At 42.5% G+C, this 12,517-nt stretch overlaps 1 protein-coding gene across 1 annotated transcript in view; it reads right to left on the bottom strand.

Moving 5' to 3' along the window:
• The window catches only part of MRPS5 (mitochondrial ribosomal protein S5), a 60,584-nt gene that overhangs the window by 34,384 nt on the left and 13,683 nt on the right, over positions 1 to 12,517 (bottom strand). Inside the window, exons 2-5 of the mRNA XM_066611861.1 lie at positions 11,906 to 12,043; positions 7,078 to 7,203; positions 5,456 to 5,689; positions 2,739 to 2,773 (exon numbers count right to left, since the gene is read on the bottom strand). Of these exons, the coding sequence (XP_066467958.1) occupies positions 2,739 to 2,773; positions 5,456 to 5,689; positions 7,078 to 7,203; positions 11,906 to 12,043 (533 nt within the window). The remainder of the gene's footprint in view (positions 1 to 2,738; positions 2,774 to 5,455; positions 5,690 to 7,077; positions 7,204 to 11,905; positions 12,044 to 12,517) is intronic.

Below are 12,517 nucleotides of genomic sequence, written 5' to 3' on the forward strand. Positions count from 1 at the left end.
AAATCTAATGAAATTGCCACAGAGTACCACGTCGGGGGGCCACAGAGCAGTATAATTTGGTTATCTTTATTGCTTAATATAACCTAACCGTTCCCTCTTCTGTACAAAAATTTAAACATACACGGAGGCAATTATTTTTACAGTTAACAGTTGTGAAGCTGCTTAACAAGGTATAAAAGTCTACAAAAGAACACTAACTCCCATAATTTCTCACGTGATTCTCCAATCAAAAGCATATTCATCCCCCACTGAAAAAGAACATGCACATTTTATTCCATACCATTTTTTCAGCTCCTGTTTTGGGCACATTTACACTATAAACAAAGATCAGTTTCAAACAGGTTAACTGTCATGGTAGCAAGTCAAGGAACTGACGTTCTAGGAAGGGGATGAGCCTCTCAAACCTAAAATTGTCGACAGTCTCACCATGCTGTAATCCACATGGTTCTTCGGAGGAAATTAAATCAATATCAAGCTGCTTTAAATGTGTAGTTTACATGTACCCTTTGCCAACAAATCCAATGCCTTTAAGGATAGCTAGTCCTTCCCAATATTATTATATTGTATATTATAATATTGTACATATATTTACCCTGCCCTCCCACAATGCTCAACATCCAATTCATACTGAAGAAGTAAAACAAGCGGGTAGCCAAGTTAGTAGAAGGAACTGGTTTCTAACATTATGCCCTTACCCCTCTGAACATTTTGCTATTTCTCCGATCATCCGATCAGTATTTGCAAAAATGGACATAGAGAATGGAGCATCCATTTTCCTCTGGAACCATTCCAAAGGAGTGCAGAATGTCCAAGTTGTACAAACAGAGCAGTGGGTCCAGGGGACCATCTAAGTGGCAGAGATAGCAGAACGATCTAAACATCATTCCCCTATCCCTATGGAATGTCTGCTGTATCCATGGACCATTCTCAATCAGCACCTGCACAGATCCTTTTTTTTCCTAGGACCAGACAGGTTGGAGTGTGTGTTTCCATCGGGGTCATATTAGAGGAGCACAACATTTCCCAGCAGGGACAAAGAAAGTGGTGCATGCTTGGCAGCCCCGCTGACAAGAAACAAGGTCCAAGTTGCTGTTTATACATCTGGGTGAGAACAAGAGTCATTCTGTAACTCGCTCACTCATTGACCATACCTCTCTTTCGTTAATTCCCTTCTGATATGCTGCTTGCAAAAACATGAAAACTGATGCCTTCTCAGAAACAAAGGCTACCACTAATAAGAACTGCTGCTTGCTCTGAACAGCTGTTAATGGGAGCCACTACTCGCTTGAACAGATGCCTGGAAGAAAAGCACTGTAGGTGAGCCACTCTTGCTCAGAACAGATCTGCAGCAGTTCGGAGTAAGCAGCGGAACTGCTGCTAATGAAAGTGGCCGCTTGCCCAGAATGGCCAACAAGAACAGCCACTTACTCAGAATGGCTGCTGCTTTCTCAGAACAACTGACAAGAATGGCCACTGGTTGATGGCCAAACTACATGTTGGGGGTGGGGGTTTGAAAGACGAGTTTGGTTTCATTAAGTTGCTGGCTTAGGCAGCAATAGCCTACAAAAGAGAATTGTACCTGATGAAGGAGGATGACAGTGGCTGCATGCTTTAGTGACAGAGAAGGGGAGCGCTAGGAGCAAAATGAAGAGAGAGAAGGACAAGGGGAGGAGGTGCTAGAAGGTCCTCCAGCAAGCCAAACTACAGATGACATGAATGTGTCAAAGAGAAGCGAGGCATTCCTATTCACGACATCTATGCAGGAAAGAGGAATAAAATTGAAGCACTGAAGTGAAGGCTACTTGTGTTTTTCCACAAGAACAGGGAACACATTTGTTTATTCAGAAGCAGGGCTTCATCACTGGAAACAAGGAATGCAGGAAATCCAAAACAAGAATTTAAGAGACTTTTTTTCCCCTCAAGATTGTCATTTTTTCTTCTCTTTTTTACAGTGGCTAACCTAACAGTCCACTCCATGCCTTTTGATAATGGGACAAAAGTATTTTTCTATAAACATCTTTGCTGCCTTTAGAAGTACAGACAAGATTTTTGCTTTTCAACATCAAACAGAAATCTCTTGAATCAGACACTGCTACACAGCAGGGAAACCTCACTGAAAAGAATAGCACTTTGTAGTGTGCAGGTGTAATACTTACAGACTTCCTCTGGTTTGTTTCATTCTCTATACCATGTTTCCCCGAAAATAAGACACTCTTATATTTTTTTGGCTCAAAAAAAACCAAAAAAACACTAGGTCTTATTTTCAGGGTAGGTCTTATTTTTTTCAGAAGTCAGTCCCTTTATATTTAATGGGACTTACTCCTTGGAAAGTGTGGAGAGCCTCAGAGTCTGGTAGGCAGGGTTGCCTCACTTGCTGCTTCCCACCTCAGCTCCTCCTCAGCGTCCCTTGACCAAGGTAGCACAGCAGGCACTTTCTAGGTGGCCTGCATGGGAGTGCAGCGTTCCCGGTCACATTGTCCACCCACCCCCGCCCAAGGACCCCTTCCCCCCCTGCCCATCCCAGTCCTGATCACAACTAGGTCTTATTTTTGGGGTAGGTCTTATATTTCAACAATTCTCAAAAAACACACTAGGTCTTATTTTCGGGGTAGGTCTTATTTTTGGGGAAACAGGGTACTATAATAAGCTATTACTAAAAAGCAACAAGATGACTGACAGGTGCACATAGCCTTCTACACTGAAGACACATATCATTTAAGATTGCTTGCAACTCTTACCTCAATCACTCTGGAGTCAAAATCATTGTAGGTTTCTGTTGGTTAAGAAAATGTGTGTGTTAGCGATACAGAAAAGTACACCAAACATTAGCTCACTTAGGCTTGAGGGTGAGCTCCTTGGAGTGCCCTTATCTGGGTAGGTACTCCATACAGCTCCCACCTCATGTAAAAGCCATTTATTTACTACATGTGCTGAGCCAGTCGTATGCAGTGCTTACACTCCAATGAGGGAATGAGGCATGGCTCAGGTGCAGCCCTACTAGTGTTGCAACCCAGGGGCACACGGTGAAACTGGCTGGCAGGACATTCAGAAGTACTTCTTCAGGCAACATCCAATAAAATTTATGGCATTGGATGGCTTTAACAAAAGATCAGTACACCGAGTCCCTGAGCTACAGACTTACAGATGGCTGTGTCAGTATTTTGCACAGGTAGTCTGTCCATACAGGTGTTTTCATGCAGCTGCAACAGAAGTTCTGACTTCTGGACAAACCTCTGGAACGGAACCAGTGGCTATTGGGCATGACGGCAATACTGAATCTTTAGATTCAGGGACAGTAATCCACGGAATACCGCCTGCTATGGAACAATAGTGGGAGAGGGCTGATGGCTCCATGTCCTTCTTACGCAGGCTTTTAAAGGCTTATGGTGGACCAATGTTGAAGCAGGACCCAGCAGACTATCTACTTATGCATGCAGCAAGAAGCATTTAAACAGCATGAAAGCCATGTGGAACACCTGAACAGGTGATATCCTTGCGGTTAGGCTATGTTTAAATTGGGCCTTATGGTACAATGCTACATACGCTTCTGCAGAAATAAAATCCCCTGAGATTAAATGAAGGTGCGGAATCACCAACACAATAAGCTCATCATTATAATATCATTATTATAATTATTATTTACATAGCAACATTATGTGTTTCAAGTTTTAGAGCAGAACAAGATGTTCAGTAAACACTGGAGACCTGGGACTCTGCCAAACAGCTGCAAGATGGTGGTGAAGGCAGGTACAATTTGAATCTAAGAAGTGGTACAGGGGGTGCTTGCTGCCCTGCACTATATTGTACAAATCTTGTTTCTTTAATGTGGCAACCACATGTCTGAAATTGAAGTGGGGGTGGAAGGAGCAAAACAAAGAAGAAGGATTAAGCAATTCCCAGTCCTATTTCCATTTCAAATACTGCCCTACCCTTCCTGCTTTGCAGCTGGCTGGAAAAGACCAGAGTTCCTAGATATCAGTGTCTCTCAAAAGTCTAGCTCTGCTCTTAAAGTAACATCTGTGAGAAAAGGACTTGCATTATTTATAGGGGTAGAAGAGGAAGGAATGAAAATATGACAAGGAAGACAATATCTGAAAATCAAACAGAAACAGAGTGAAAGGAGACCAGTCTAAATGTGGCATTTTTGATCCCCCTTTCTTCCTAAAAGATCTAAAATGTGTAAAATGGGCATGTCATATTAGGAAGCAAAGATATTATGTAGAGTCAACTTTTTGGGCTGAGTTTTGAGCTGCCTGCATGCTGTCACTAGTATGAATGTTTCAACCTCGCTGAGCAATCATGCTTGGATCAGGGAATGTTTTAAAATTAACAAAAGCAGCCAGACTATACATGACTGACTTCTATCCTGTCCACACTACAGTAAGGTATTGTTTGAGTGGAATTTTTTGAACAAAATATCAGGCAAGCTATTGATTTGTTTTGAATCACTGCAAACAAGCGCAAGACTTACATGCTTGTACAGAAGAAAAAATTCCTCAGACTTTTCAAAAATCAGCTATAACCTTTTGGTATAATAGCCATCTTGCTCTGCATTTCAGTTTAAAAGGCTGACAAAAACGCCAGTCTTTATGAACAGTCAAATGCAACCACTACAGCATTTCTCAAAGATTGAAGTAATATTTATTCTGCTGTAGCAAAGAACAGAATTCAATATTTAGCCAATCATGGTAATATAAACACAAAAAGGACAACAGGCAATTTGGAAGTGGTTATATAGTCAAGGTAAAGCATGTGTGTTATACGCAGGAAGTTCCACGTTCAATCTCTGGCACCTCCAGTTAAAGGATCAGATAGAAGGCGATAGAAAGACCTCCATCTTAGCGCCTGAAGAGCTGATGCCAGTCAATACTGGGACAGATGGGCCAATGGCATAAGGCAGCTTCTTCTGTTGCATAACTGGGGCAAAACTATAGGTGCCATGTACCCAAACATAAGAATTCTGCACCTCAACCTTTCAATTCCCAGCTAACTCAGTTTCATGCATGATTTGTTTAAGTCACAATATTTGTTGTGTTTGTAAGATTCTAGCTTTTGCTAGCAAGGGAGTGCTGAAAGCAATTAGAGGAGGAGACATTTTGGATTTTTGTGGCAGTAGGGCAAGAGGCCTTGGAGGCCAGCAGGAGGCAAAACATGGTTCAATGTTTGCACCATGGCAGCATGCCATATTAAACACACAGCGAGAAAATATTACAAACTTCTGAGAATCCAGAGGATCATAGCTCTGTGGCAGAGTGCATGATTCGTATGCCAAAGATCCTGGGTTCAATTCCTAAATAAAATAGTCTCAGAAAACTGGGCTAAGCTGTATGCCCGAGGTCCTGGAGAGTCACTGCCACTTTGAGCTGAAAAACTGGGCAAGTCAACAGAGCACATAGATTCATGAGAGCAGATGTCTTACTTCTAGTAAGCAAGGTTGTCCCCACAGTTATCTTACCTCCATTAGGACCTGGGTCAGGTGGTCCTAGACTGATGCCTCCCCAGGAGCCTCCAGTCCATCCTCTCTCCCTCTTCACCCTCATTTTCCTTTTCTTATCCCATTCTTCCCGCTGGAGGACCCTTTCAGACTGCAACTTCTCTTGCTCTTCTTTTCCTCTTTGGCCAATGGCTTGGATTGTTCCTTGTTTCAACACTGGTGCATTCAGGCCAGGCCAAAGGAAACCTGAACGTCCTGATGGTATAAGAACAGCAGAATACTGTCACTTATAACGTCACTCCCAAAGGCAGACGATAGTTCCAGTGGTGAACAGGCCTGAAGCCATAAAATGAACATCTTGGTGTTAAATTTCAACTCATTTTCATGTCGTTGCAGTTAAGCAAAACAGCAGAGGTGCATTTGTCCTGTTATTTGTCACTTTGCAATTGTTATTTGTCCTGTTAATGTGCACTTAGAGCCCAATCCTGAGCTCCAACCGCCGATCCTCCGCTGATGCTGAGTGTTGGAAATGTGCCATAAGGCATGTCTGCAGCCCTCAGCGCCGGTGCTAGCTCAGAGGCAGCCAGCACTGGGTTAGCACCAGTGGACTGTCAATGCTTCGCCGCTCTGTGGTCATCCAAACTGCCAGGCAGCAGAAAGGTAGGTGGGCTGTGGAGGGAGGTGAAGAGGTGGGAAGAGGAGGTGGAGGAGTGGGGTGGGAGGGAGGGAGGTGGGACTGGTGAAGCTCTACTCTTTCCCATCCCGAACCTCTGTGTTGGGCAGCGGACCCGATATGGAGGCTTTTGATTCTACGGCAGGACAATGGCTGCCTCAGAATCGAGAAGACCCATTGGAGGCTTCTTGTCTTACCTGGGAGAAGGGGACGAACGTCCCTTTCCCCCAAGGGGCCGGTGGCGACTTCCCTGTTGTGTGCAAGATGCCGCAGCAGCTGTTTCGGCGCCACAGCAGTCCTAGCACAACGGGCAGCTCAGAATTGTGCTGCCCGTCTTTTCTAGCATTCAGGCTGCCTGCCTCCTTGTCTTACTATAAGCTTGCATGCTTATAGGATTTGGTAAAAGGAAGAGACATTCTTGCTTGGTGCAACTGTAAAGAGGATAAACGAATGGGCACTGGGAGAGGGGATGGATACTAGATCTGTGGATAAAGGGGGATAACTATACTAGGATTTATTATTTTTACAACACACTGTTTTTTAACTAATGTTAACTGCCTTAAGGTTATTCTGGCAATAAGTAGAATACAAATTCAAGGTTAATAGATCAAAGATAAAATTGGTCACCAAATCCCTTTAGGATACTTGCTGCTCCTCCTAGAGAATCCTCCCACATCCTTTTCCTGTTTCTCCAGCCTGAGTCCATGATGGGAAGGAGCTTCAGAGAGCAAGCACAAATCATTTTACTTTTGTTCTGTGATTTTTGTAGCAGGGTAGATTCAGAACAGAAAGCCATGCACGTGTTTGTAACAAACGTCCTTCCAAAAGATCAATGTACTTCCCTTTAAATGTAGGCAAGAACTAATATTGGGAAGTAAGATATTGGGAAGTGTAATTAGTAAGATACTAGTACCCCCATTAAAAGTGATATTAATGAAGCTATTCCAGAACTCTTATTTCATGAATTTACCTTCTCCAATGACCTGGCCTCGATTGAGATCCTTCCTTAGCTTTTTCTTGGTTCTTTTTCCTCTTCCTTTTCTTCCACCAGCACCAGTCTCTGCCAAAACTCCTTTCCAGAGTTCATCAGCTGTCACTGTGATGAAATAGATTTCATGCATAATTCATCCAAATGATAATTCCTAATAGCAGCAGCTCGAGAGGGGGGAGTACTATATTCAGATGTCATTTAATCCAAGGTTTTTCAGCTCAACTATGTCTTGAGATGTCAAAAGTGTCACTGACACAGGTGCATATTTCAATTGTTTCCACAGAGGTTGTTTATGAGGATCAAATTCAAGGCTTATGTGTAGAGCCTGACCTATAAAGAAAAGAAGTGGTGACCTATAAAAAAAAAAATAGAAGGAAGGCCCATAGCCAGGGAGACAGACCAGGGACAGACTGCACTTGCTCCCAGTGTGGAAGGGATTGTCACTCCCGAATCGGCCTTTTCAGCCACACTAGACGCTGTTCCAGAACCACCATTCAGAGTGCAATACCAGTCTTTTGAGACTGAAGGTTGCCAACAACAACAAAAGCTATAAAGAATTTTGATGGATAACTACATATCTCACAGTCATCTCATCAACAACTGTCATTATCAACCCTGATAGCTGAGAACCTGCCAAATCATGAGTACAGTATGAAAATGTGGCCACAAAGATGAACTGCAGTTGAGTAATAAGTGACTACTAGCACAAATACAACTTCCTAGCTGCCTTTGCCTCATGCTTAAAAACATAAGAAGAGCCCTGCCCCAGCCCAGTAATCATTTTGGCTGCTCTCTTTTGCACTTTTTCCATCTCCACTATATCCTTTTTGAGATGCAGTGACCAGAACTGGACACAATACTCCAGGTGTGGCCTTACCATCGATTAGTACAATGGCATTATAATATTAGCTGTCTTATTTTCAATGCCTTTTCTAATGATCCCAAGCATGGAATTAGCCCTCTTCACTGCCGCCGTACATTGGGCCAACATTTTCATCAAGCGGTGCACAAGGACCTCACGATCTCTCTCCTGATCTGTCTCAGACAGCTCAGAATCAATTAGCCTATATGTAAAGTTTTGATTCTTTGCCCCAATGTGCATGACTTTACGCTTACTTACATTGAAATGCACCTGCCATTTTGCTGCCCAGTCTCCCAGTTTAGAGAGATCCTTTTGGAGCTCTTCACAATCTCTTCTGGTCTTCACCACTCTAAAAACTTTGGTGTCATCTGCAAACTTGGCCACCTGGCTGCTTAGCCCTGCCTCCAGGTCATTTATGAACAGTTTGAAAAGTACAGGTCCCAGGACAGATTCTTGGGGCACTCCATTTTCCACATCTCTCCATTGTGATAATTGCCCATTGACACCCACTCTCTACCTCCTGGAACTTAACCAGTTCCTAATCCAGGAGAGGACCTGCCCTCTAATTCCCTGACCGTGGAGTTTTCTCAGCAGCCTTTGGTGAGAGACCATGTCAAACACCTTCTGAAAGTCCAGATATATAATATCCATGGGTTTTCCTGCATCCACATGCCTGTGGACCTTTTCAAAGAATTCTAAAAGGTTCATAAGGTAAGACTTACCCTTACAGAAGCCAAGCTGATTCTCCCTCAGCAAGGCTTCCTTCTCTGTGTTCATATTTCCTCTCCTCTCCATCCATTGAGACCATTGCTCCTAACTCTGCTTCCACAAGTCCTGGAATACTGTGGTTGTATTCCAAGAGTGTAGATTTATGAGCTATTGTTGACCTCTGCCCAACATGTGAGATGCCACTCCACTTCCCTGTCATGGCTGAACCAGGACCCCATCACCAATGGTATCACTTCATTGAGGATTGAGGATTCAAGCAGACACTGAGTACTCCACCCAGGGAGGAATCTCCCTTGGGATTTGGATGACCAGCTACACTCTCTCTATTCCCACCCACCAAAGTCTCACACACAAACACACACACACACACACACACAGGGCATCCAAGTATCAAGAGAAGCACAGATTAGGATCCATAAAGCCCTCTGGCAATTCAAAGCTTCCTATCTCCTCCCATCTACCTGGGAGAAGGTTGAACCAGCACATGCTCTGGATCAGGGCCAAGTTGATACTGCAGAAACAGGTGGAGCAGCAGGGCCAGCTATACAGCTTCTTGTTCCATTCTTCCCACTGAGGGTCCCCTAGCAGTTGCTGCATTCCACTGAGCGTCATCTAGCTAGTGCTACACCTCATCAGATCAGCTCTTGGGTTCAGGTGATTTTTTAGCTGGTCAGTTCCACTTGCTCTCTGACCCACAACAGTCCCCTGACCTGGACAGGAAATGTGGAAATCTGAACTACACATCAGCAATGGCAGCAGGACTGGAAAGATATGCCTTTCTTTGCCCCCTTCACAGCCTGAAGTAAGTTTGCTATTGGATATTAGTTTTAGCTGTCTTTTATACGGGTGAGTCTTCCCCATGCATTTGACTATATGAAGAAAGTAAGTCCAAAAGTACTTTGGCACATATCTGCACCAAGGCAGGACCAAAAAGGACTGCCATGATCGCAAAAATAGTTCCAGGAGTAGACGAATGTATTCGTTCTGTGTGAACCAGATTTCTCCATGCAATCATGGACACACTTGTCTGCAAATATTCACTCTGAGAATGCATTCTAAGGCAAAAAGAGTCGCACATTTTTCTCTATCTACTCCCATTGTTATTTCTCAGATTCCTTTTCAGCAACAGGCAAAATTATTTGCTGTACTCTCATTTTCCTTTCATCTTCCCTGACATTTTGTATTCCATATTTAGCTTGCGTCCCTTGACTCCCAACAACTGCATGAATCATTACGTCTAAAAAGGCAATAGTTCCTTGCCTTCCTCCTGTTTCCACAGTCAAGGTGGACTACAAGAGAATTAATTCACAGTTGTGATGACAATGCTGCTAAGTGCTACTTTCAGTCTCCTGCAGCACCTCATACTGTGACAGTACACAGTATGTGTCTGTACAGTATACAGCCAGTGTCAAAGAGGATCAATCATTTTATGTAATTTCCAAAATCTAAGCTTCAGGCTCTTATCTAACCACAGATACTGCAGAGGGCTTTTGAATGTTTTATCATAGAAACAAAAACCTATGTGTGGCTTTTAACTCTTTACAGTTAATACACCACTTCCCAAGTTATGGACAGCTACGTCAGCACAAAAGCATGGACACACTATGTCCTTCGATAGTGCTGGGCTGGCAAGAACTGGCTGTTTCAATCTATGTACATTTCAACTTACTTAGAAACCTCTAGAACCTAACCTGTATGCACATAGGAGACACATGGACATACAAACTTCGTTCACTTTTTACTTGCAACAAAAACTGAAATGTGTGGAACCTAAATATGCATGCTTATACATATTGATTAATGCAGTGTTTTTCAAACTGAGGTTTGGGAAGTACTAGGTGGGTCACAAACCAATTTCAGGTTCATTTCAATATTTTATTTTTTAATATAGTATTAGACTTGATGCTACCATGTTATGTAACTACATTTGGGAAAACGTTACAGATCTGTACTTTTAACAGGCTACTATGTATATGCTTTTAACAATGACAGTAAATGGGACTTACTCCTAGGATTGCTGCTGAGGATTGTTAAAAATTTTCTTGCTTAATGATGTCACTTCCAGTCATGATATCACTTCCAGTGAGTCCTGACAGATTCTTATTCTAAAAAGTGGGTCCTGGTGCTAAACGTTTGAGAACCACTGGACTAATGGATTATTGTGAAAAGTGAAGGCCATGATCCATCCCTCCTGCAGCTCACAGGCCAGGTTGGATAGCATTAACTTATTTACAATATTTATATACTACTTTTCAAAATTTAAATTTACAAAGCAATTTACAAGATAAAAACATAACGCCATTACAAAAAAACAATCTACAGTATACAAATCAAACTTAAGATCAGCAACTTGCCAAACAACTGCCTCAAAGTCTCAATGAAACATGCAAGTTATTTTCTGTTGCTGAACAGCATTCAGTGTTGGGGCTGAGTGCACCTCCTGAGAGCAAACTCCAACACATCCCTGCCACTAAGTAGAATGCCCACACTAACATGCTGGGAAAGACTATGCTATTGTGTCCTTTACAGGAGGTCTGATGGGAATGGGTATCATCATGCCCAAAGACGGTTTGAAAAGGCTCTTCAGCATAGATTAGCACCAGTGTGCATTTCTGGATGCCTCTTAAGAGAATCCTGAAGGTGCTGAAATTTAAAAAAAAACTCTTCTCTGAAACATCCATGAACTGTCCCCCTCTGATGATACACTGCCATACTTTCAATGGTTAATTAATCAAGAAATCATTTCAAAAGCTATAAACTAGCAATGCTAGCTACTTCTACTCTTGGTTGTAGGTATTATACAGCCAAGGGGAAGTGTTCTTGTGGGTCCAGTTATAGTTCCCCCCCCCAGGTATTCCATGATAAGAACAGAGTAATCAAGGGAACTATATGACAGGGAAAAGGCAATGATCATCAGGCACAATCCCATTTCATTCAATTGAAATCAATTCTGCACTTTGTTACTCATGCATAATGCAACTGCTTCTGTGGGTATGTTAAGTGGATCCAACACTGTGGTCTAACAGTGCAATCCTATGCATGGCTAGTCAGCAGTGCATTCTATTGAGGCCACTCAGACCATCTCTGATGTACAAGGATTGCAGCCCAAGAGAAGGAAAGGCTACACAAACTTTGCTTCAAATTATCGTTTGGGACCCTAAGGCTAAGTAGACTCACATTTGTTGAAAAAGGAACCCTAAGGCTAAGAAGACTCACATTTGTTGAAAAAGCTGCTTTGTCTGCACTGTTGCACTGTGACATCACGAGGGGCAGAAATGTAGCAATGCGCTTGGAAAGCACTTGCCAAGGTAGCATATTGGCAATTGATCCTAGACCCCGGAATCAAGATGCAACCTGTGAACAAAAGCAAAGTGTTGTTATAAAAAAATGTCACTTGCTTGAGGAAATCATAGTTAAATCTGCAGGTTTCCATATGAAGAAAGAAAAGAAAGATGAAAAGAAAACAAAAACTTTGTTTTTAGATGATACATGCATATACATCACAGTAGGTGACATACCCTTTCTCAGCTGGCCTCAAGAGTGTGAGAGAAAAGGGAATGCCTCTTCTATACTTCACCTGCACCTTTTGTTAAGTCCTTGAACTAAAAATAATTTATAATTTTAAAAAAATCTTGGTTTGATTAATCAGGAGCACTGTTTAAGCCTTTTTTAAGCCAAAGAACAGTATGACTACATACATGCTAACTCAGACATAAGCCACACTGTACGCAATGGGGCTTCCTCTCATATATGCACATCTATGCTTGCAGCCTAAAGATTTATTTATTTATTTTTTAAACCAGCCAATTAACTAAACATGGCAGCCAT

This window comes from Tiliqua scincoides, chromosome 1 (assembly GCF_035046505.1).
Source record: "Tiliqua scincoides isolate rTilSci1 chromosome 1, rTilSci1.hap2, whole genome shotgun sequence".
Lineage (NCBI taxonomy): Eukaryota > Metazoa > Chordata > Lepidosauria > Squamata > Scincidae > Tiliqua > Tiliqua scincoides.